Source organism: Mirounga angustirostris, unplaced genomic scaffold, assembly GCF_029215605.1.
Source record: "Mirounga angustirostris isolate CCGP_5_RB_7025 unplaced genomic scaffold, mMirAng1.0.hap1 SCAF_1, whole genome shotgun sequence".
In the NCBI taxonomy this organism is placed as follows: Eukaryota; Metazoa; Chordata; class Mammalia; order Carnivora; family Phocidae; genus Mirounga; species Mirounga angustirostris.
Window position 1 is genome coordinate 98,124,410 of NW_026991709.1, and position 26,339 is coordinate 98,150,748.

Genomic DNA, 26,339 nt, shown 5'->3' on the forward strand with positions numbered 1-26,339 from the left:
AAAAGTCCACGTCAAAGTCCCACATGGGGCCTAAGGAACTAAAATAACATGGGGTCTCTAAATATTTGCCTTTTACTGTAAACTAGGATAAAGGATCTATGTTTATGTTCTATTGCTAGTTAACAAATTACCAATCTTAGTGGATTAAAACAAAGCACATTTATTATTTCACACTTCCTACAGGTCAGCAGTTCAGGCATCACCTCTGCTCAGTGTCACAAGGCTACAATCTAGGTAGCAATTGGGCTGTGTTCTTTTCTTTCTCTCTTTTTTTAAAAATATGAACCAGAAATGTTTATTGCAGAAATTTGGTAAAGGTTCCCATTGGGTGGCCCCTGTTCAAGTTGGACTGGGGCCCTCCATCTGGGGTTGGGCAGGTGAAATAGAAAAGGGTAGAAGTAGTATGTCTGGTCCCAGGGCCTCAGAGCTGCAAGATGATGTTGGGAGGCAGGCTGCAGGTGAGGCCTATACCCTTTGGTTCCACATTCAGGGACTTCACTATGCCATCCTCTACCATTATGGAGAACCTCTTGAGCTGGCAATTTCCAAAGATAGACACCAATGAATCATCTAGTAACAAATCTGTTTCCTTCCCAAAGGTCCCAGTGGAGTCAGCCAAGAGCCTAACCTTGCCTCCTGAGTTGTGAGCTGGTCCCCACACTTCAGTCACAAAAACATCATCAACACTCAGATATGCTACCACCTGAACCCCGTTGGCCTTCAGAGCCTCAGCCTGCTCCACAAACCCTGGCAAGTGGGTCTTGGAACAGGCCGGGGTAAAGGACCCAGGGATTCCAAACAGTACCCCCTTCTTGCCCTTGAACCGCTCTGTCAGGTTCACCTTGTTCCCAGGCTTCCCTTCAAAAACCACCACTGAAGGGATGGCATCTCCCACCTTGACTGGGGCCATAGCTGAGGCATAGGCAGCACTGCTGAAACTGAGGCCCCACCAAGTGTCTACTCCCTGCTTTGTTGCCCGCACCCACCTGCTCCTGCCGCCACCCATGCTGCAGACTAATGGCTGCAGTCCAGACAAGAACTGAGTCTGCGTGGCTGCCCAGAAGGTACAGTCCAGCCAGCAGCATGCCCATCCCAAAGCAACTGGTCTATGTTCTTATCTGGAGACTTGGTTGGGGAAGAACGTGTTTCCAAATTTAACCAGGTTGTTGGAAGAATTCATTTCCTTGGATTCTTCAAGACCACCAGGAGAAAGTGTTTTCATTTTAGGGAGGGCACTATTCTCTCTTTTAAGGACATTCACCTGATTAAGTCAAGCTGACCCAGAACAATCTCCCTTCCAATTAACTCAAAATCACTGATTTGGAACTCTAATTATATCTGTAAAATCCCATAACCTTTGCCATTTTCTCTGGATAAAAAAAAGTCACAGGTTCCATCCACACTAAACTATGAAGATGAGATTACACAAGGATGTGACACATTGGGGGTCACCTTAGGGTGTGTCCACAACAGGATCTCTGTGCAGGCACATGGGATTTCTTGCTTACCATTCAAAAACATAAGTGGAACGGCCCGGTGAGAATAAGAGTAGGGCATTTTGTTGCCTTTAGGATCAAGGAAGAGATATGGATATATTTATTATAGAAGTTTTATAGATGCATAGTTATATCTAAAAAAGAAATATAACAAAGAAAAAACAGAGAAGTCATTTTGTCTAGAAGGACATGGAGGCAGAAGTTAGATGCACTGAACTGAGGAGTGATGTCAGACTCGTGAGCAGGACTTGGGACAATGGAGAGCACAGGTGCCCATCTGGCGGCAGTGGCTTTATGTACTAGACGTGTTTGTGTCGCCTGGCTGCCTGTCCACGGCCCCTCACACCTAATCTTCCATGCTGTGAACTGGCTCAGTCTTATTAGACCAGGAATAGATATCTGACCAAGAAGAATACATCCAGAGACTGGCCAGAAACTTATGGTCTATGTGGCCTTACTGGAAAAAATAAGCCTGTCCAATTAAATTTTCAGGAATTTGAACTAAAGTGAAAGAGAGAAGTTGCCAGTGGGTGGAGAATATACTGCAGCTGAAAGGCCATGTAGCAATTATGAGCTGTGTGCTAGCCGATGCAGAGAAAGCGGCTTAGCAGAAGGAGGAAAAATGGTGCAGACTCAAAAAGAAGTAGAGATTAGAGAGAACATTCATTCATTTAATTCCTCTAATACATTCGTATGGAGTTCCTATTATGCACAGGCCACTGTTCTAGGTGCCAGGAATACCTCAATGAAGAAAACAAAGTGCCTGTTCTCATGAAACATTCCTGTAGGGGGAGATAGACGGTAAAAATGCCCAAGCATATAAATTATATTTCATTAGGAGAGAAAACCATGGGAATAAAAATAAAGGAGGCCACGAAGTTTAAAAGTAATCGAGGAACTGCTACTTGGGACAGCATTGTCAGGGATGCATACTTGATGATGTCCTTTGAATAGAAACCTGAACACAGTGAAGATGCCAGCCAGCCCTGCTGATAACTGTGGAAAGGGTATACTGGACACAGTGCACAGTAGATGCAAAGGCTCTGAGATAGGTGTGTGCTTGGTGAGTCAAAGGAATAGCAAGAGGGGGAATGTGCCTGCTATAGTGGGAGCAAGAAAGCAAGAGATAGGGTGTGAAGGCAGATATGGAGTGAGCAGCAACATCACTTAGGGCTTGTGAACCTGGGTCAGAATGCTAACTTTTACTCAGAGCGATGGGAAGTCAGTAGAGGGTTACTAAAAGAGTATCAGCCTTACATTTTCAAGAATCATTCTTGCTGCTGTAGAGAACAGATGGGAAGTGAGGGAGGTGACAGGGAGACCATGTGGACCCTGAGAGATACAAAGTGTGGCCTAATTTCCCATTATGTTCCCCATGAGGTCTGGCTGTATTTGTTTCAGTCCTTGAATTTCCATGAGATACATTGCAAATCCTTTTTTTAACAACCCCCCCCCCTTTACTTAAACCAGATTGCCAAAGACTCTAATGAATGTTAAACATATTCAAGACTTGGGTTATATATTTTGGCATAAGAGCTAAAAGGTAGTAGAATTTTAAAAACATGTTACCTTTTTCATAAATCATAGAAAGTGCTTGCACATTTGGGAGTTGATATCAGACTGTTAAATTGTTAAACAGAATTATTTTTCCAGGGAACTGGCTTAAACCCATACAAAAAGGTCAGTTCCCAAAGATTATCTATCTGATCCTTTGTGACATAAATGTTTCAAGAGTTTCTAACTCAATGAATATTCTTATCCAATATCAATTAAATAAATATAATTCAAATTTTATATCTTATGGATAATTATTTTGTTATTCTATGAGTCTTTGAAACTAGGTATGCCTCCCCTTTTAGAGACAAAAAACAATTTGAGACGAAACAATTAAAAGATTTTATAAAGAATCCATTAATTTTTTATTTTATATCCTCCCAGCCCACGCACAGATATACACATGGATATGTATCATTTTTATACGTGTAAATACTTTTTGGCTACTTTTTAATGTCATTTCCAATGAAATATTACAAAATCAACCATAAAGTGTTTCAAAATGGGCAGGGGTGGGAAGTTAGCAAACACTCTGTCACTGTCTTAATAACATGAGACATTTTGCCACTGCCCTTTTAATGAATATATCTAATACAAGAAATTAAAAACAAACAAGCTAGTTTTAGGTCAGACTATCCTTTAAAAATATATTTTTTAAAGATTTTATTTATTTATTTGACAGAGAGAGAGACAGCGAGAGAGGGAACACAAGCAGGGGGAGAGGGAGAGGGAGGAGAAGCAGGCTTCCTGCTGATCAGAGAGCCCGATGTGGGCTCCATCCCAGGACACTGGGATCATGAACTGAGCTGAAGGCAGACGCTTAACGACTGAGCCACCCAGGTGCCCCTCCTTTAAAAATATTAAGTGTGTGTTAAAATACATGCCCAAATAGGCAAATATTCTTTATCTTTTATTTATATTTTTGGTCACATTTCTATAAGGTAATTTATATTTTTTTGGGCAAGGGCAAGTTAATAGCATTATAGGTTCTACATTGTCTGATAATTTTGCCATCATTAAAAAACGGTGGGTGAATGGTATCTTAGTTGTGCCACATATGTTTATTAAATTATTTTATTTTTTAAAAATATTTGCTAAAATATTTGTAATAAACATTTACCATTCACCAAATTCTGAAAAACACTACCATTAGAGAAAATAAAATGCAGACCATTCATCTGTTAAAGAAGAGTATTTTGTTGAATATGAAAGGAAAGAAATTGGCACCCATGGAATCAAGTATTTACCTTTAAATGCCCAAATGTGAAAACACACACACACACACACACACCATCAATTTTAATACACAGAAGACAGATGTACAGATAAGGGAATCACTAAACATTAATTAACAACAAAGAAATGTGAAAGGAGATTTAGATAGAACATAAAAGCTAAAAGAAGCTAAGTAACTCAGCAGAGTGATACAGGGGAGGCAGCCAAATTCAGAGAAACTTTATTTTTTTGGATTTCAGTCACTTTAAGAATTGTTAACATTCAGATATATATTCAGTGTTTCATAACACTCTTGTTCTATTCTTAAAATGCAAAGTTGTACATAATATTTCCATTATCTGTGGTTTCCAGCACACAATCATATTAAGTCTTTTATCTTGTACCATAGTCAGTGGGAACGAATTTTTCATCAGGCTTTATACTGAAATCAGCCTCATTTGAAAATAGTTATTTCATATTCATGTTCTCAAAAAGCTTTCAAAAATTCAAAAACCAGAGGAAATTTGATTTGACTTATAAATATCTATGGGTATTGTTTAGGCTTGCTGGCCTCATCAACTGATGCCAATACTATTCCTCAATGATGCTGTAGTTAATTTTAAATTAGTAGACTAAGAATACACATATAGAACTTCAAATGTGGTTCCAAAGGGATTTCCATGAAAAACTAGTTAAAATATTTTAAGTATTTCATAATTAACTTTTAAGCATTATCATGCCCTTTAACATTTTGTCACTTTAGTAGTTATCACAAATTCTATAGTTTAAATTATCTTCTCATTTTTTAAAAGACTTATTTATTTATTTATTTGACAGAGAGATAGAGAGCACAAGTAGGCAGAGCAGCAGGCAGAGGGAAAGGGAGAAGCAGGCTCTCTGCTGACCAGGGAGGCCGATGCGGGGCTCGATCTCAGGACCCTGGGATCATGACCTGAGCCAAAGGCAGCCACTTAAGCAAGTGAGCCACCCAGGTGCTTCTGTCTTTCAATTTAAATGACTCCTTCTCTAGCCCTCACTCATCTCTTGAAGATTAGTTCAACATTTCTACTTGCCAGGTGAGTTTCTCTGCATGATTATAAACCTAACTCAAATAAGTAGGAAGTTCATTACCTTAGAACTTTAAACATATACTTAAGGGGGTAACTATGACTACTTAATGAGAAATACAAGAAAACATTTGTTTAAGTTTGCTTAAAATTTGTTCTACCAATTAGATTTGTCCCCAAACAAAATCATCTGCCCTGAAATGTACCAAGCTCCACATGACAGGCAATATTAAGCCATAGTCTGTATAACAATTTGGCAAAGGAGAGTAAAATAGGGATTTGAATATCACATAATTAGTCAGACTTGATAGCCTTTCAAGTCCCTCTTAATTCTGAGATTCTATGATGTTATAAAATTATTCTCATTCTCTTTTCTCATATATTAAAAAGAAAGACAAACTTCCTTCACTGCTAAAACTTGTGATTTACCTCTTTCCACTACATACAATACCTATTCATTATTTCCTGATGTATTATTCCACAGTTTAATTTATTTCAACAAATATATTTGATTAATTTCCCCTTATCTTGATCTTTGAATTTTTTTTTCCTCAGTGGTTTTAATCTTAATATCCGCAATCTATTAATTTCAAATAATTTTAGAAAATCTCTTATAAAGGAAACAATAACTTCTAGGCTTAATTCAGACTACAAATTAAAATTTGGAAGCTTTGTTCATGCTAGATAAACTCTGGGAGTTCTAAAATAGTTCACTTAATCTTTGAGATTAAAACACACGTTTACTTCAAAGATAACCTAAGGTTTCATTAGGTGGAAGCTTACAAAGTGCTTCTAAATGTTTTAGTAAAGCAAAATAGAAAAGATCAATGTCTAATTGAATATCTTGTAACTACTTCTCTATATGTATAGCTTGTTAGTTGCAATGATAATGTAGGTATCACCCACAAATATGTGATTCACTAAATTTTACAAGATGTTTTTGAAAAAACAAAGTTACCAATGGCTTTGGAATGTCTACAAAATATAAAACCTTTCAAACATGTTCCTTCTATGGAGTTATAGGAAGACATACACAAATAAACATTTATGTAAATATGTAACCTTCAGTCTGAATTGTTCAATCCTTTGAATTCTTTCAAATAAATGCTAACATTTAATTTTTTTTTCAAGATTATTTATTTGACAGAGAGAAAGAGTGCAAGCGCACAAGCAGGGGGAGCAGCAGAGACAGAGGGAGAAGCAGGCTCCTCATGGAGCAGGGAGCCCAAAGTGGGGCTTGATCCCAGGACCCTGGGATCATGACCTGAGCCAAAGGCAGACGCCTAACGACTGAGTCACCCAGGTGCCCCTTAATTTCTGTTTTATCATGTTTTTACTTGCTTAATGTTTTGCAGACTAAATTTTCATTTATAAAATTGTATTGTGTGAGTAACTATATTTTCAATTGTTTCAAAGTTGGTATCAAAAGTTGCTCAAATGAAGATACAATTAGTTTTTTTTTTTTTTAAGATTTTACTTATTTATTTGAGAGAGAGAGAGAATGAGAGAGAACACATGAGAGGGGGGAGGGTCAGAGGGAGAAGCAGACTCCCTGCTGAGCAGGGAGCCCGATGTGGGACTCGATCCAGGGACTCCAGGATCATGACCTGAGCCGAAGGCAGTCGCTTAACCAACTGAGCCACCCAGGCGCCCTGATACAATTAGTTTTTTGATAATTATCAAGCATGTAGTTTGTCAGCCTGAAAATTATTTGGAATGGACCAAACAAAAACAAAAACAAAAAAAAGGATAGAGAGAGGCTTCATGAATGCTTGTACAAAAACAGATGAATATAATATATAGATGACTTAGGTATGTAATCATAAATTACTGCAGAGTTTAGAGCTTTCTTGGGTGAATGCTCCATTATAAAAGAAACTCTCTAGTACTACCTTAATTAGTATTATCTTTCAAAAATGTATTTATTTTGGTCAAATCAGAATGAGTAAAATATATGCTAGATAAGAAAAATATGTCTACTTTATTCACTTTAATACCACTGACTCTCTCTGGAAAATGACAGAATAGTTAAAAGGAAACTGAAAAATACTGTTGTCCTTGGAACTAAATATATATACATATATATGCCCTTGGGACTAAATATATATATATGTATATGTATATAAAACTATGGGCATGTAAATAAATACCTATGCAGAATGCACTAAAAAAGTCACAACAAAGAATCACTCAAAGGATCATCACAATCACTTATCCCACAGCATTTTTATCTGACCTGAAATATTTATGTTGGAAGTACTCACTTTTAACACTAACAACCCATCCTAGCTATTCAATCTTCTGTAGCTCCCCAGTACCATCAAATCATAACAAAATCTGCTCAAAGTAAATATATTAACACATGCAGAGTTCTCTTATGGACAAAAATCAAAATAAATGAAAATCAAATAAAATGAAAAAACTCCAAAAAGGTAAAGAGATTCAGCTATTTTAGGAATGATGTTGCCTGATGTCTTTCAGGGTTACTCTAATATCCTCCAGCCTTGAGGTTCAGGGGCATGTGTGTGATTTCACACTTGCCCACATAGAATATGGTGTACTCAGGAGTGATTCTCCTCGAATTGAGCAACCACCTGAAAAGGCCAAAAACATCTCTATGACTCATCAGCCTACTGATGTAGCTCAGTCTCTCCTAAATCAGACTGATTTGTTATAGGGATGGACCTTCTTTTTTAAAGATTTTATTTATTTATTTATTTGACAGAGAGAGAGCACAAGTAGGGGGAGCGGCAGGCAGAGGGAGAGGGAGAAGCAGGCTCCCTGAGGAGCAGGGAGCCTGATGCAGGGCTCGATCCCAGGACCCCAGGATCATGACCTGAGCCGAAGGCAGTTGCTTAACTAACTGAGCCACTCAGGCGCCCAAGAGATGTACCCTTTTCACAACCTTGCCTGGATATATCTTTTAAAACTCAATTTGGAGACCTTGTAAGTGAAAAACCCAAGACAAATACTCTTTTCTTATCCATGTCTTCACATATGCTTCACATGGAAACGTTTATTACCCAAGAAACTACTGAGGAGGGTTTGAAATGTGTGCCAGTAGATTTGAAAAACAATATTTAAAAGTATAGGGGGGGCGCCTGGGTGGCTCAGTCGGTTAAGCAACCAACTTCTGATTTCAGCTGGGGTCATGATCTCAGGGTTGTGAGGTGGAGCCTTGCTTCTGACTCTGTGCAGACTCTGCTTGAGATTCTCTCTCTCCCTCTCCCTCTGCCCCCCCCCCAAGCTTACACTCCCCCTCTCTCTAAAAATAGATAAATAAAATCTTTAAAAAAAATAAAAATAAGGGGCCCCTGGGTGGCTCAGTCCGTTAAGCATCTGCCTTTGGCTCAGGTCATGATCTCGGGATCCTGGGATGGAGCCCCGCATCAGGTTCCCTGCTCAGCAGGGAGCCTGTTTCTCCCTCTGCCTGAGGCTCCCCCTGCTTATTCTCTCTCTGACAAATAAATAAATAAAATCTTTAAAAAATAAAATAAAAATAGATAAAAGCATGTTTCATTATCATGTTGCTTTCACCACTTTCTAGGTCCCTACAGATACCCTATTAATCTAAATAATCTTAAGGAACAACATTGTGAAGAACAAATGGAAACACTATGTTTAAAAAGCAATCTAAATTCACTTTATGCACAACCAACACAGTTGCCATACTGAATTTGGCTAATTTATGTACAAAATCCAAAAGAATTCCACAGGCCCTTGGTTTTCACTCTGAACAGTTGCATCTTCTTCTCTCTTTTAATGAAGGTAATACAGACACTAGACTTGTGGTATAATATGTATATAACATAGAGTAACAAAGGTGTAATATAGTATACAGAAAATCCATTAAATAAAGGCTAAAATCATACCTCCAGGCATATTTTCATATATAACAGAGAGTACTCTTTGTTAGGGTTGAGTTAGCTCCTTTGAGAGCTTTTGCAAAGAGGGTTGAAGTCAGCTTATGTCTACATTATACTAGCTACACAACTTTGCTTGTCTTGGACAATTTATTCCATTCACTTCAGTTAGGAATGGCAAGAGATACAAAGATGATTCCTGGGACTACTTCCTATTCAGTTTGGAAGTTAGTGGAAGATTGTCCTCTCTCCAACACAGTCGCTGATGAAAGGGATCTATTAAAAAAAACTGCGTTGGTTTACACTGCAGATTGAATGGAACATTAACTGACTGCATTAGTATGACTGCAGTGGGGGTAATGGTCGCCTCCAGTGGGTATATAATGTTGTAATAATACTTTCACATAGGTGCAATAATAGCTCAAGTGTCCTCATTTAATTTGTCACAAAATAGTATCCAGCATCTCTCCCGCAAATGCCCCTCACACCTCCCCTCACTCTAGTTTTATTTTCCTCCCTCTTGGTGAGTGTAAACAGACGAGGAAATCTGTGTACTTCCAAAATGTCACCTATGTATCACGAAGCGGGGTGGGGGGGGGCATTGTAAATCACTTGGAAACAGCTTCTAGGAGGCGTTTAGCGATACCGCCCATCAATACAGCTCAGATGCTCTTAATTTAATGACCCCGCCCAAACCCCTCGGGCCTGGCCTGTAATTTTCCAAACAGCCACCTCTCATTTGCAAATAAAAGTTAAAATCAATCCACAGATACAGAATGCTGACTTCCTGCCACTCAATTTTACAGGGCTTCTCTTTGTAGAGCTGCCAGATTGTGACCCATGGAAAATGAGATGAGAGAGAATGAGAGGAGAGAGAATGAGAGGAGAGAATAAGAGAGGAAGAGAGAGAGAGAGATCACTCGCTTCCTTGCTTCCTAAGCAGGGATTTGCCTGCGAAGCGCGGATAGAGGACTGCGGCGGCTGATTTACACAGTTGGCGCGGAGGAGGGGCCGGGGGTGCGGGGGGGGGGAGGGGGCACATGCTGGCGGAGGCTCCGGCGATGGGCTGATCTGGGGGCTCCCGAGCGCCGCTTCCTGCGTGCGCGATTTGGGGGCAGCAGCTGATGGATTTGCATTCGGGTTCCAGCCCGGCGTTTCGTATACTGCCTCCTAAAACCCGATCTGGGGCTCCCAGTTTGGGTGCAGACATTGGTAAGTAACGTGTAATCCGATTTTAGTTATTTCCTAGGCCATTAAAGTGGCACTTTTAAAGCAGGTCAGTCTTAAAAGATGCCGCCGCCGCGAGCGTCTCCTTGGCCTGAAACGTTCCGCGGTCCCCTTCCCCGCCCCCCCTCCTCGCGCTCGAGAAGTGAGGGTGCTTGAATGGTGAGCTGTCAGGGGGCTCACTCTCTGCCAACAGGATCGCTTCACCTTCGTGCTTTGCCTGAGATCTCGCAAATCCAAGTCGAATTTGGTGTGCACAGCCATACTGTTGTATTTGTATCCTCTCTTTTTCTCTCTACCCCCGCTTCCCCCCTCTCCCCCCGGCCCTCCCGCCCCCCCCCACCCCCCCGCTTCACCGTCTGGCCAATGCTGGGATCTGGGATCTAGTCGCCCCCTTCCTGCCTCCTTCCCGCCCCTCTCCACCCCCTTCTCTCATCTACACACCACCCACCCCCACTCCTACCTACTAAAGGGTCAAGAGCAAAGACACCGGGAGAAGATAAGTGCTAGTCCCATCTCCTCAGATCGAAGGAGGCCTTGGGCAGGGATTTGCACTGAGTGACAACCTTTCAGGAAGCAAGGAAGAGAAAGAGGAAGGAAAAAACAAAAAACAAAAAACAAAAAACAAAACCAGAGACCGAGCCAGGACTCTCAGGGACCACGAAGCTCGACAGTTAATCGAGAGCACCGAGATTTTAAGTCAAAGAACCCAGTCCTAGGACACTCGCTCTGCCTGTCTACCATCGAAGGTATATGGAACTGTGGTCCTGAGCTCTCCTGTCACTGGCAACGTCAAGCTAGGTGAGCGCCCGGCTCTCCCATTGGTATGCAGCGACCATTTCCCTTCAAGTCTCAAAAGTGGAAACACTTAAAAGGATTACAAGCGTGATTTGGTGGCCTTACTGAAAGTTGGTGGCCTGAGGAAGAGAAACTGCAAGGCTACGGCACGATGGATACAATTCAGCCTCCCAGAGAGTTTGCACCTCCCGCTGGGCAGCCCCTCGGAGCAAATCTCGGAGATCTAGAGCGCTCTGCATGGATAGGTACTCGCCGCCATCCTTTCCCACTTTGCCTAATTGAAACCAGTATTTCTCGCTAGTAGGATGTGCATTGTAGAGCATATAGGGTTGCACCTCCCGCTGGGCAGCCCCTCGGAGCAAATCTCGGAGATCTAGAGCGCTCTGCATGGATAGGTACTCGCCGCCATCCTTTCCTACTTTGCCTAATTGAAACCAGTATTTCTCGCTAGTAGGATGTGCATTGTAGAGCATATAGAGTTTGGCAGCGATGTCTTCTGTAGGCTCACAGGTGCTAGAGGTTTGTTGCATTTTTGAACTGGATCATTTAGTTGTAAGGACAATGGTAGAAGGAATGGTACTGGAGACTAACATACCCTCGGACCCCTTTTCTGGGGGAGGAAATTGTAAGTAACTCCAACAAATAGGCCAAGTGTCGGAGCGAAGGGCCCCTCCCCTAGTGGGTCGCTCGCTCATGTTGTAAAAGAAGGAAAACGGCTTGAGGTTTTAATCATTTTCCATTTCTAAAAATACCCATTGTGCGTTTCGCCTGGAGACAGCAGATTAGAAAAAGATCTGTGGAAGGCTCAGACCTCTTCAGAAAATGAATGATGCAGCATTTTAATTATTTGTTCTAAGGGGTGATTGTTTTGCTTCCATGTTGGAATATTTAATCTTAGATATGGAGAGATTAGTGGGCTCGGAGATCCGGCAAAGGGGAGGGGGAGATAGGAAGGGGGCACTGTGGGGAAAAAGGGCTTCTTGTCCTCCCCGTGGACAAATGATGCCGGGTGCTCCCAGCAGGAAGCGGGCGAAACCGGGGCTTCAGGGCCCTTCATCCCCTAACTTTTGGAGCTCTTCCTATCACTTAGACACATTATACTGAGACAAAGGAAAAGAAAAGGGTGAAATAGCCTTTAGGACATGGACCAAATCAAGAACTTGAGGGGATGTAGTTAAGGGGAGAACAGAGGACGATTACAGTGATGGTCATTTACCGTCACCGGGAAGCTCCGGGAAGCCTCCCGGTTACCCATCGATTCCATCGCATCATGGGTTCTGATATGATCCGTGAAACAGTCACCACCTTTGCACGTTGGGTACCAAAGGTGGTGTGTGTGGTGGGGGAGGGGGTAGGCTGGCCTCTGGTGAAGGAGATGGGATTGCTCTGGTTCTGAGTTCAGGCTGTTGGTGATGGTCGGCTCAGTTGCGACCTGAGAAATAGGGTGGGTCTGGAATATTAAGGGTGTAGAGTGTTAGAGAATCTTGCCTTCCTGCTTACTAAGTCTGTGATCGCTGTTTCCAATCTTAGCTACTCTGGAGCGGTGGACACTTGTGCGGTCATTTTAAATGCAAAATATAATGCAAATCTTATATGACTGACTTTTAAGGAACGTTTATGTTGCATTAAGTGACATATGTATTTAGAATGGTAAAGAATTGATGTGTTTTTTTTTTTTTTCTTTAAAATTTGATTTTGTAAAAAGCGCTTTAAGGGAAAGCCATCTCTACTCGATAACTGAGTCCTTGGGCAGTTGAGGTTCAGGCCAGTTCTTTAGCAACCAGAAAGTCCCTCCCTTCCCCAGGAGTTGGTTACAGGATTGGTGCGGAGGGCCGGCGGGGGCCGGGGGCGGGGGGCGCAGGGCAATCGATGCCGTACAGTTCCCGCTAACTAGACACGTTTGCTGCACACTTGCCTCTCTCCAGTTTCCCTACTAGCTGTCTTTCGTCCTAGTAGGTAGGACTGTAGAACCGTCAGTTCCACAGTCAGAACCTTCTTAGAGGGTTCATGTGAACTGTGATCTGGTGGCCCCTCTTCACTGCAACGTCTTCGCTCAATCACCCCCCACCCCCACTCACGACTCCCTATTTTCCTCTTTCCCCAAATATCACGGAGCAATATTTGGGCCAAAAAAGGGGGGGGGTGGGGAGGTGGGGAGTGTCGAGGAAAAAAAAATCTAAACCCTGAAATGCTGCCCCCTATCCCCACGAAGTCTTTTTCCGGTAGAAGAAAGTGAAATGTGCCATTGTTACCAAGTGGCCTGCGTTGGCCTGTCTCTGTTTTTAAAAAGGTGGAAGCAAACACATGGCTGTTGAATCCAGGGGAAATCGAAGGCTTTGAGCTGCAGCACAACAAAAGGATTCCTGGTGCAAAGAGATCGAAGCAAAATGCAGGAGAAACTCGGTCCAAGTCGCTCAGGCTGCCTGAGCTCTTATTCGGGACACCTAAGCAGAATCAGCTAGATCCAGCTCTTCTCCTTCGGGGACCTGAATTTCCCTTTATCCCCGTCTTTGGAGAGGAGTGTCTGCGCTATGAAAAGGATAATTCCGAAAGATAATCTTACTTTACAACCTGTCTACACTAGGGAGAGGAGCTCTGAAAACCAGAGGAGCAAAACAGCCAGGAGATGATTTCCTTGAGAGTTAAAAAAGTAATAATAATAATAAAAAGAAAAAAAATGCCGACACTCCTCCCCCCCTCCACCTTCCCCACCAGAGGAATGCTTCCCTTAGGTTGGCCTCTGCTTTCCTGTTTCTTATTTTGACAGTTTGTTATCTGAACCCCTCCACTTCTTTCCTCATGCCTTAAACAGAAACACACACACACACACACTCTGTATAGTCAGGGCTTCCTAGTGCTCGCTCCCGACCCCAAGCTAAGCGCGTTCCCTTCTTGGAGCTCATTTTCGTGACGTGGAAAGCAGGATCCAGGGTTACAGCACATATTAAAAAAAAAAAAAAAAAAAAAAAAAGCCAGCACAAGAGAAGTCCGAGATTCTGCACTGGGGTTGAGACTGCCTTCCTCCCTGCCTCCCTCCCGCCCTTCCTCCCAGTGCCCAATGATGTGCTGCCGGTACCCAGAGAGAGCAACCACGGCGGCGGCGGCGGCGGCGGCAGCGGCGGCGGCAGCGGAGCTGGAAGCCTGCTGCAGCCCCTTCTCCTCCCTTCTCTATTGAGTGTGCCAAGCGGCAGTTCTGCATCCTAAAAAAGCCCATTGAAAGGCCCATTGCATTCCCAGCACGTCTCAAGCTTGCTTTTATTTTTTCTCTTCGTCTCCCCCACCCACCCCCTCTATCCCCCTTTGCTTCAGCTTCAGCAAAAGGAAGGAGGGAGAGGGAGAGAGAATCCTTAAACTCAAGGTTTTTTTTTTTTTTTTTTCCTTCCAATGTTCAATTCTTAAAAAAAAAATCTCCTGCAAAATAGGTAAGTCAAAGACATCTGGAGCCTTTCATGCCTAAATCTCAGGGACCTCAGAAACAAGAAAAACATTTAAAAAATGGTGAAGAAAGAACTTAAGTAGATTTTAATATTTTATAAGGGAGACAGGGAAGACTAACTGATACTGCAATGTAGCTTCATCTGCCTCTGTCTCTCTCTCTCTTTTTTCATTTAATTGTTTCTAAAAATTGAGTATTGCATGCCTGAGGCAGATTTCTCTTTGCTTTCTCGTGGGTCTTCCTTTCTTTACAGCTGTGTACATTATATGCAAGTTGAATGTGAAGATTTATTCTTTTCATTCTCCCTATAAATTATATCATTGTGTTTTCAGAGGGTTGGCAAAATGTTTTCTTAATGTATGTATCTTACGTGTGGAGAGCAAACATATGCTAAAAATTCTGGTTTATTTTTATTGATTAAAAATAATCATTCAATTTTGATTGATATTTCAGTGACTCAGAAAGGGCAATCTAATAAAACTGCATTAATATAATTTATTTATGTACGCATTTTCATATACTGATGATATAAAGCAAGGAAAGAGAGCCATAGAGAAAGGCTCTGTATTATTAGAATAGTGCACAGTATTTGTTTCTTCTGATTGGAAAAGAATGATGTCTTTCTTTGAAATGTAATTCGTGTGATAGATCATTTATCAGCAGGTAAGAATCAAGGCTTCCACCCTTTTCTTGCCTTTCACTACCCAACTGTCTTCTAACCAGCCACCTGCCATTCCAGCTTTTTACAGGGTTCCTCAGTTGATCTTGAAGGCACAGACACACATTCCAAACTAAGCTCTGCAAGTGTTTTAATACAGACACTCCCAGGCTCAGCATCCTTTAGCTATCATTATCTTTAACTCTGACAACCGCATGGGCTCCTTCTTTAGAAAGGCTAATCACTCCTAAAGGGTTTAAATAGCCAAATGATACACCTATGTAGAAATTATTTAATTGAAGGGGATGTTAAAAATCTGTGCTTGGGAAAAAGAGGGTGGGGGTATACTACGATACTGAGCATACACTATAATTAAGTACATTGTGATCATCTCTTAAGCAAAATCTTAAGTTTTCCTGAGATATCAAGCATCTTGTACATCTCAACCTCTGATATTGAGCAATGGGCTCATACTTTATCACACTCTAATCTATTAACTTTGTGGTATGCTATATCTTTTTATGAGTAGAAACCTATAGTTTAAAGAATCTTTATTTTCTATCAGAATCCCAATCTGATCTGTAATGGGAACTTCTGATATCAATGTGAGTTTTAGTAGGCAAACAGGTGTAATGGCCAAATTACTGCCATTATTACTGAATCTGCCTATATCTAAAAGGCATCACTGTATACCAGTCATTTGATTGCTGTAAGATGCAATGAAGGCTGCTTGTGTTAGTATGATGTGCCCTTTACCAAGTATGGCTTGGTTTAGGAAAATGTCATTGCATGGCACAATATTTCAAAGTCACCCAAGTTTAAATACAAGTCATTTAAGCATGTTGACAGATCATTTTGAGTGTCAGTTCAACAACTGCTAAAGTTTGTATCACTTTTAAAAAGCTCCAAATGTAGGAGTCACTTAGAATAGTGCATATGAGTAAAGGCTAAAAATCTGCATCTTTATTTCTGTTGCAGTTTTGTAATCAACTACGAACGATGAAACCTTCCATAGCTGAGATGCTTCACAGAGGAAGGATGTTGTGGATAATTCTTCTAAGCACAATTGCTCTAGGATGGACTACCCCAATTCCCCTGATAGAGGACTCAGAGGAAATAGATGAGCCCTGTTTTGATCCATGCTACTGTGAAGTTAAAGAAAGCCTCTTTCATATACATTGTGACAGTAAAGGATTTACAAATATTAGTCAGATTACTGAGTTCTGGTCAAGACCTTTTAAACTGTATCTGCAAAGGAATTCAATGAGGAAATTGTACACCAACAGTTTTCTTCATTTGAACAACGCTGTGTCCATTAACCTTGGGAACAATGCATTGCAGGACATTCAATCAGGAGCTTTCAATGGTCTTAAGATTTTAAAGAGGTTATATCTACATGAAAACAAACTAGATATCTTCAGAAATGACACCTTCCTTGGCTTGGAGAGTCTGGAATACCTGCAGGCAGATTACAATGTCATTAAACGTATTGAGAGTGGGACATTTCGGAACCTAAGTAAATTGAGGGTTCTGATTTTAAATGATAATCTCATCCCCATGCTTCCAACCAATTTATTTAAGGCTGTCTCCTTAACCCATCTGGACCTACGTGGAAACAGGTTAAAGGTTCTTTTTTACCGAGGAATGCTAGACCACATTGGCAGAAGCCTGATGGAGCTCCAGCTGGAAGAAAATCCTTGGAACTGTACATGTGAGATAGTGCAACTGAAGAGTTGGCTGGAACGCATTCCTTACACTGCCCTGGTGGGAGACATCACCTGTGAGACCCCTTTCCACTTCCATGGAAAGGACCTGCGAGAAATCAGGAAGACAGAACTCTGTCCCCTGTTGTCTGACTCTGAGGTGGAGGCTAGTTTGGGGATTCCCCACTTGTCATCAAGCAAGGAGAATGCATGGCCAACTAAGCCTTCCTCAATGTTGTCTTCTGTCCATTTTACTGCTTCTTCTGTTGAATATAAGTCCTCAAATAAACAGCCCAAGCCCACCAAACAGCCCCGAACACCAAGGCCACCCTCCACATCCCAAGCTTTATATCCTGGTCCAAACCAACCTCCTATTGCTCCTTACCAGACCAGACCACCCATCCCCATTATATGTCCCACTGGGTGTACCTGTAATTTGCACATCAACGACCTTGGTTTGACTGTCAACTGCAAAGAGCGAGGATTTAATAACATTTCTGAACTTCTTCCAAGGCCACTGAATGCCAAGAAACTTTACCTGAGTAGCAATCTGATTCAGAAAATATACCGTTCTGATTTTTGGAATTTCTCCTCCCTGGATCTCTTGCATCTGGGAAACAATCGTATTTCTTATGTCCAGGATGGAGCTTTCATCAACCTGCCCAACCTAAAGAGCCTCTTTCTCAATGGCAACGATATCGAGAAGCTGACACCAGGCATGTTCCGAGGCCTACAGAGTTTGCACTACTTGTACTTTGAGTTCAATGTCATCCGAGAAATCCAGCCTGCAGCCTTCAGCCTCATGCCCAACTTGAAGCTGCTATTCCTCAACAATAATTTGCTGAGGACCCTACCAACAGACGCCTTTGCAGGCACATCCCTGGCCCGGCTCAACCTGAGAAAGAACTACTTCCTCTACCTTCCTGTGGCTGGTGTCCTAGAACACTTAAATGCCATTGTCCAGATAGACCTCAATGAGAATCCTTGGGACTGTACCTGTGACCTGGTCCCCTTCAAACAGTGGATTGAAACCATCAGCTCAGTCAGTGTGGTGGGTGATGTGCTTTGCAGGAGCCCTGAGAACCTCACCCACCGTGATGTGCGCACGATTGAGCTGGAAGTTCTCTGCCCAGAGATGCTGCACATCCCACCAGCTGGAGCATCCCCAGCCCAGCCTGGAGATTCTCACCTTGCTGGGGGGCCAACAAGTGCATCACCTTATGAGTTCTCGCCCCCTGGAGGCCCCGTGCCACTTTCTGTGTTGATTCTCAGCCTGCTGGTTCTTTTTTTTTCTGCAGTCTTTGTTTCTGCAGGCCTCTTTGCCTATGTGCTCCGACGGCGCCGGAAGAAGCTGCCCTTTAGAAGCAAGAGGCAAGAAGGTGTGGACCTTACTGGCATCCAGATGCAGTGCCACCGGCTTTTTGAGGATGGTGGCGGTGGTGGAGGTGGAAGTGGAGGTGGGGGCAGACCAACTCTTTCCTCCCCAGAGAAGGCTCCTCCTGTGGGCCACGTATATGAGTACATCCCCCACCCAGTTACCCAGATGTGCAACAACCCCATCTATAAGCCTCGTGAGGAGGAGGAGGTGGCTGTTTCATCGGTCCAGGAGGCAGGGAGCACAGAACGAGGGGGTCCTGGGACACAACAACCAGGAATAGGTGAGGTTCTCCTAGGAAGTGAGCAGTTTGCTGAGACACCCAAGGAGAACCACAGCAACTACCGGACCTTACTGGAAAAAGAAAAAGAGTGGGCCCTGGCAGTGTCCAGCTCCCAGCTCAACACCATAGTGACGGTGAATCACCATCACCCTCACCCTCACCACCCAGCAGTTGGTGGGGTTTCAGGGGTAGTTGCGGGAACTGGGGGAGACTTGGCTGGGTTCCGCCACCATGAGAAGAATGGTGGGGTGGTGCTGTTTCCTCCTGGGGGAGGCTGTGGTGGTGGCAGTATGCTACTAGACCGAGAGAGGCCACAGCCAGCCCCCTGCACAGTGGGATTCGTGGATTGTCTCTATGGCACTGTGCCCAAATTAAAGGAACTGCACGTCCACCCTCCTGGCATGCAATACCCAGACTTACAGCAGGATGCCAGGCTCAAAGAAACCCTTCTCTTCTCGGCTGGAAAGGGCTTCACAGACCACCAAACCCAAAAAAGTGATTACCTCGAGTTAAGGGCCAAACTTCAAACCAAGCCGGATTACCTCGAAGTCCTGGAGAAGACAACATATAGGTTCTAACCGTAAAAGAAAAATAAATTAGTGCTTTTTTTTTTTCCAAAAGAAAAGGAAAATAAAAGAAATATATCCCTTGCTCCCTTTACACTTGTCCCAATAACTCCATTCTCACAAACTTCCCTGCCCTGAACAGAACTGAAATCGCATGATAACTAGAAAATACAGATGTATGCTCTCCCCTCTCAGATGTGATTTGGAGGAAGGGCCATACTCAGATCATTAATCAATGAAGTGCCTTCGCAGACTTTTGCCAGCAAATGTTATCATTATTTTTTATACTGAAACTTGAGACTTTGACTGTGCCATGTATGAGGTATATTGGGGATCGTTGTATTGATCCTAATTAAGTAAAATTCGATGTGTCTTTTTATTTTCAGTATTTTTTTTTTTTTAGTTGTAGTTTTGTTTGATGGGGTGGGGGGGAACAAATTGACATTTGTGGCTTTCTTTCCTCCTCCCATCATGGCACAGATTCTGTACATGTATTAACAATGCAGTTTGCTGCATGCCTGGAAACTGCAAGACGGGGAGGGAGGGGGCGGGTCTTGCTCGAATGTTCTCACCCACTCTTTTTTCTGTCACACACATACCCCCATGCAAATCACAAATCCCTGCACACAGTTAGGTCCCTAAACCTGCAGCCTCTTCCTTCTGGTGCAGGCGTGCACATACACACACACACACACACACACACAAATGTACTCATGTGTGTGTGCATGCGCACACAAACACGCGCCCCATTCCTTTTCAACCCAATCTAATTATTTTGGGTTTGATCTATTCCTCTACTCTTCATAGCTTCATCTTCCCTTCACCCCTAGTGTACAGCTCTCTCCTACCACCCTGGGAAAAGTCATATTCTAGGTTGGATCCTACTGAAGTGGAAGCCTGGTGGTTTAACAGCTGGAAGCATACCTAGGGATGAGCACCCTCTTTGTGACACTTCATCCTGATGCCAAGATTTTTTTGGAGAACATCTGCACTTTCTTATACATATATATATATATATATATAATATTAAAAAATAAAAAAGCAACTGGGTATATATCACTAACAGCTTTGTAGGAAGCACTTTTAATGTTTTCTCTCTCACACACAAAGATTCAAAAGAAATGTGCATATATTTATTCTGTAATTTCAGTGATTATAAATTGTAAAGGTAATGTTTAATCATTGTATAGTGATTATGCGTCTGGTATAGCTTTCCTAATAAAAAGTTTTTGAAAAACATAATACATTATATATAGAGGATACCAAGCTTGAACCTTAAACTCCAGCTATGCCATGCCTTTCATGCTCCCATTTTTTTTTAAATCTTTTACTTGTTATACAGAAAGCTAGTTTATTAACAAGTTTGATGCACTGTGATATTGATAAATCTTATTACCTACCACCCCATCACATACCAGGATACAATTGGGACTTAAAAAATCTGATTTATATAGTTCACTTTTACTCTTGGATTATGAATTTCAAATTCAGAAACCCAATGATGCACCATTTTTCCTAGGCAGGTTGTGATTGGGAGAAAATAAAGTAAGGAGATTGCTAAGAAGTACAGGATTATATAGACAAGGTAATCAAGGAATCAAGGATCCATGCACCTTAAGATAGTAAATGACATAAAGAAAAAGGAAAGTGAAATTGCTATTCTTTTTTTTAAAAACATGCAGTAAAATCACACACACACACACACACACACACACACACACACACACACCGAACTCTAAGGCCCTGGAGCCAATTTGACTGTCAGAATCCTGTTAATCTGTACAAGTTGTCATTGTTATATTTAGCTACTAGGTTTTTTTCTAGCCATCTAACTGCAACTGGCCCCAGTCAGGCTTGAACTAAGACAGAAGATGCTGAATGAGTTTTTCTTTCTGTATGATATTAAAATAATGTTTAAAATTAATGACAATAATCCAAGTTATGATCCATTTACATGTGAGCGAAACCAAAGAAAATTGGATTTTTAAGGTGCCAGGATCTTGTTTGTGGAAGAAACTAAACTGATAGAAAGAAACCGGAGCTTTGAGGCAGGCACTTATCTCATTATGCCAGTAGAGGGCAGCAGAGCTCCAGAGATTCACAGACCCTGTAGCTGCAGAACTGCGCAGTGAGGCCAGTGTTCTCAGGTTTCTTAAGCTGCCCTTAGTAGAAATTATCGTTATGTGTTGAATGTAATTCACCACAAGTCACCAATGCCTTACATTACTTTTTTTTTTCATAAAAAAAGACGTGCAACTTCTAAAGCTGTGTTACTGATATAAAAATTAAGGCATTGCATTTTAAAAAGCCCCATGAATGTCTAGAAGAACATATTTAGATATCTCTTGATTAATTATAAATGGGTATCAACATAAGTATGCATAAAATAAAAACACACATATATCAATACAAAAATGCAACTTTTCAGGGCCGCCTTGCATTTGGCACATTGTACCTAAATTTTCTGTCTTCCATTATTTGAGGTACATTGGAATTATTGCAGAAAAAGAAAAACATAATTCACTATTTCTCTACATACAATATTGAAATGTACTTTTCTTGTGCAGGAGGATCAGATCCACAATTAAATAGGTGTCATTCTTTTTTTTGTTTATTCTCTTTACTTTCCCGCAAGTTAGCTTTTTTATAGTTCTCTCATTTTCCTTATTCTTTATAATCATCCTTCCCTCCTTCACTTGAGGACTTTCTTCTTTTTTTTTTTAAAGCACAGAAAGTCAGTGTTTTAAATACCTGTAAGTGTTTTAAAACATGATCTATGGAGTCCCTCTAAACTAGTGATTTATCATGTCCCCATTACTCCTTAATAAAATACTCTGGTGAATGGTAGAAAGCATGTGCATAATAGAAATTCAAAATGAAAAGCTAGATACTTTTGACAGTAATCATTTCCTTAATAACCATGAACACATTCATAACATGGCATATTATACAAATCAGGTTAAAGTACAATCCCTAATGATCCTGGTGCTTTTGACATTTGAAAAATATGTGTCCATAAACCATATCAAATTACAATATAACTTGATAATTATGTTTATATTTATTAAATACAGAAAGACTGTCTTGTCTTAAATATAGGTAGTAATTTTACTCTTGAATGAGGAATAAATTTTATTTAGTGAAAATAAATTTATATGAGAATGGAATTTTGTATTCAAGGAGATAAATTTTTGCTTCCATGGAGTTTTCTACCCCTTTGGCTAGGCTACTTATTTTAGCTGTGCCTTAGAATTACTTAAGTTAGCTTTAATTTATAATACCAGATATGTTTTCAGAAAGTACCATGGGTACTAATATAGGTTCTCTGATTAGGATTTGTTCCATGTTTTTGTTGCAGTAAAAAATTATTTTTGAGAAAAATATTGCTAATTCACCTCACAGTTATGGTCAATTTGACTGAAGCAGACCCAGATCTGGCAGATATTTGCTATTATTCATTGCTACTTTACTATAAATTATAGTAATAGTATTTGAAAATAATAAAATGTATTGTAATGTCCCTTTAATTATAAGATGGTGAGTGGAAAATAGTTGAAAGTGAAATATTAGTTTGACACAGTAACAGTTTTAACATATTATTCATCATATACAGTATTATTTATGTGGATGCTTTTATGTTTTTATTTAAAAAGCTACATTACTTCCTCCAATTGCAAAATACTAAAAACAATATATATATGTAAGTATGAAAAAGTTCAGAGAGAGACTACAAGGAAAGTTTAATGACTGAGCTTAGAATTTTGCATTTTTTCCCCTCAACTAGGAATGTTAATTTTAAACCCTGGATATCTGAGAAGAATATTTGTTTCTAGCACTATAAAAGTTGATAATGCAATTGCAGAACAATTTTCTTTAACTATTGCAACGTATTATTTTGATTCATTTAGTGTAAATCCATTGTTCACACAGTCCTATCCTTTTGCAGTTATGTTGTCTGAGCCAATTAATGTTGTAAAATGGCTATGACAAAGGCGACATTAATGAAATGCTTTACAAAATGTGAGACAGGACAATAACAAGTCAAGATAATATGAAAGGAAATGACAATAAAAGAACACTCCATCTTAAATTAAGTGAGTTGAGCTAGTTTAATTTGAACTTAGACATTTATAACTTAGCTCAAAATCCTCAGCAAAAAATTCAGGTGAATGGATTATAAATAGCTATCACTAATTTCACCATATAAGTGTCCGGTTTAGTATCTATAGGCCTTTTAAAAATAATAGGAGCAATAACACATGTGTAATTGGGCAATCATGTGTATATGTGTGTGTATAACTATTATATATGTATATACACTGTATATACATGTATATAGTTTATATATGCTGAATTATATTTACATGTAATTTATGCACTTTTTCTCACATGTATAACAATTTCAGTTTTATGCATTTATTTTCCTTGCTTCTGTCTAGCTAATGTCCAAGTGAAGATGGATGAAATTATGAGTCTTCACTTTGGAAATATTCACATGTAAAAAGTAACACTGTAATTAATATTTCTGAATTTAAAAGTTCTTTTATCTTTCAATTTGTTTCCTTTTATTATTTAAGTCATAGGGGATAAATCTCAAATTGTGATTTAAGTCCTCAACCGTAAAAAATATGCAACACAAGTCACATGAAAAACAAGTGCTCCTTTTTCATTTTTCTATTTCTAGAATAAATTTTGTAGGTGAAAGTAATTTCAGTAGCTTCATTAATTTGACAAGACCTTTGTAATTTATCTAGGTATATAGAAAAAGTGAAATCTTAAAAGTAAATGTAAGAGAAGTAAAGGTCCTGTTTAAAACATTCATCATCTTATTTATTTGTTTTAAACATCATCCTTTATTTAAAGTGTATAAAAGTAGTAATAATAAAAATAGATAACCATTTCTAGTATACTTTTATGAAATCTAAATTAAAGGAGATGATTTCTCATGTCAGGAAAGCAGGTGTACACCAGGAGTTATCTGTTGTGAAGAGGGAATAGCTTGGGTAGAATCTTCAATTCTGATAATATTTGCTCCTAAATATAAATAATTTTTGAAAATATGGATCATTTCTTCTCTACTGCACCAATACAGATGATTTTTCATATAATTTTAAAATTCTAATAGAAAATAATACTTGTGGTGAACGTTAAAGATATATAACCAAGGAGGCATTATAATAAATTTATGGTTGACCCAACCTCTACAATATCTTTAAACATTAAAACACAGATGAACATTAGTAAAAAGGAGGCTTTCCTCATTACCACCCAGTGACAAAAAGGCCCAGTATACCTAATTAACTCTTTCTTTAGTATATTCAGTCCATCTACTTGTTTATTAGTACAGTGAATTGATAGTTTGTACTGTATTAAATTGTATCAAAATTAAATAATTTTCATGAAAAAATATGATCACCAGTAAAAACAAACCTGAATAGTTCATTTTAATTCAACTGCAACAATTAGCAGGTTGTTCTCTTGATGACAGGTATCACATTACCAATATTGTATTACATGTGAATATAGGGCTTTTGTGCTATTGACACATTTCACTACTTCTAGGCTTACACGATGATGGAAGACCATATAATGACTTTTGGTAGCATTTAAAACAAGAGCATAACTTTCCTAACTTGGGGAAGGAAAAGTTAGCCCTGAAAGAAGATGCTGAAACAAAGATGTCATCTGATCGTGTGGAGGGACAGAAAGAAGTTCTCTTCTTCCTGGCCCTATTCCTTTCACTAATCCTGACAGCTCTGCTTCTACTTCTGTTTCTGACTCAGTACCAAGATATTCATGTGACTAAGGGCACATTTATTGAGCTCAAATTAGCTGCCAAGGCAAGATCAGGGATGGATGAGAGTCCTTGCACCCAATGACAAAATGTCCAATTCACTTATCTTTGTACCTAGGCTGAGAAAATAATTCAACATATATCTCTTCATTGTGAAATCATTTATAAGTCTGGTGAAAAAGTCAGAACCTATAACAGTAAAACTAGAACCACTTCTAGAAATCAAGAGAGAATCAGCAAATACTTTAAAAATATGGAACCTATCTTTAAAATCTTAAAACCTTGACTTTCCTCCTTTTAAATGTATTCTGTCTTTGCCATGGCTTCCAAAATACTAGTTTAACTGAGATAAAGATACAAATGTATAATATTTGTATTGAGACCACCTGCTGTTACTGGAACCCACACATTTTCAGTGGTTTTTCCTTATTTACAGTATAAACTTTCTGACTACTCAGAAATTCTAAGGCTTTTTCTCCCCCAACAGAATTCTGGTAAAATGAGTTATCTTAAAATGTCTTCTTTTGTTGTTGTTCTATGGTAACTAACTTTATAACAAAAACAATTATGTCAATATGTAAACTATTAACCATATACTGTAATTGGAAAAAAAAACCCTTAAATTCTATCTAAATTGGGCATTTTATATGTATTAAATTGAATTGGGATTTTTTTTCCCCTACTTGTGCTCTTCTTCACCTGATTTGGATTAAAAAGTGAAATCTATTCCTCTGTTTTTAATGAACAGTTCATCAGATGCTTTACTTTTCTAGCTGGCAATAGAAGGGAGGTGGGTACAGAAAATGTTAACAGGTGTAAGTAATCTGTGGAATAATTAGACCCATGAGCCACTCACATTGCCTTCAGAAAACCTTCCTCAACAAGAAGGACAATGAAAGAGAGAGGGAAAAAATGAAAATGTTCTCCCTTTCTGAAGACCATCTGATAAAGTCTTGATGGAGGAAATTTAAACAAGACTTTCACATTAACTTTTGGTGTTCTATCTTTGGAAGTGTTTATATTCCATAGTAGGTTCACTGTATCTTTCAGCATGATTCTAAGCCACTTCAATTGTCATCTGTTAACATAACCATTCAACATGGAATCAAACCTTAATGTTAAAGTAACTAAACCAGCTATAATTAAAAGTAATTCGAACGTAAAAGAAATCACAAGGATAAACTGAGGTGACAATGCATAGTAAAACATGTCGCTTAATTCATAGTATAGCTGTGTAAAGAGAATTACAAAGTCTTTTTTTTAATTAGTAGTTTCTCCTATATAAATAAGAAGTCTCTGCTATCCCC

The 26,339-nt window shown here is 39.9% G+C and overlaps 2 protein-coding genes across 2 annotated transcripts; one reads left to right on the plus strand and one right to left on the minus strand.

The window, feature by feature from the left end:
* Nucleotides 1-289: 289 nt before the first annotated feature.
* LOC123834608 (peroxiredoxin-5, mitochondrial-like) lies at nucleotides 290-940 on the minus strand. Its single transcript, XM_045863692.2, has one exon. The coding sequence runs from the start codon at nucleotides 908-910 to the stop codon at nucleotides 422-424; it is 489 nt and encodes a 162-aa protein (XP_045719648.1). The 5' UTR covers nucleotides 911-940; the 3' UTR covers nucleotides 290-421.
* A 10,302-nt stretch (nucleotides 941-11,242) lies between these two features.
* On the plus strand, nucleotides 11,243-19,286 carry SLITRK3 (SLIT and NTRK like family member 3). The gene is made up of 2 exons (XM_045863693.1): nucleotides 11,243-11,462; nucleotides 16,290-19,286. The coding sequence occupies exon 2, from the start codon at nucleotides 16,311-16,313 to the stop codon at nucleotides 19,248-19,250; it is 2,940 nt and encodes a 979-aa protein (XP_045719649.1). The 5' UTR covers nucleotides 11,243-11,462; nucleotides 16,290-16,310; the 3' UTR covers nucleotides 19,251-19,286.
* The last annotated feature ends 7,053 nt before the right edge of the window (nucleotides 19,287-26,339 follow it).

Coding starts and splice junctions, on each gene's coding strand:
- SLITRK3 (XM_045863693.1), top strand. CDS start 16,311: ATGAAACCTTCCATAGCTGAGATGCTTCACAGAGGAAGGATGTTGTGG.
- LOC123834608 (XM_045863692.2), bottom strand. CDS start 910: ATGGCCCCAGTCAAGGTGGGAGATGCCATCCCTTCAGTGGTGGTTTTT.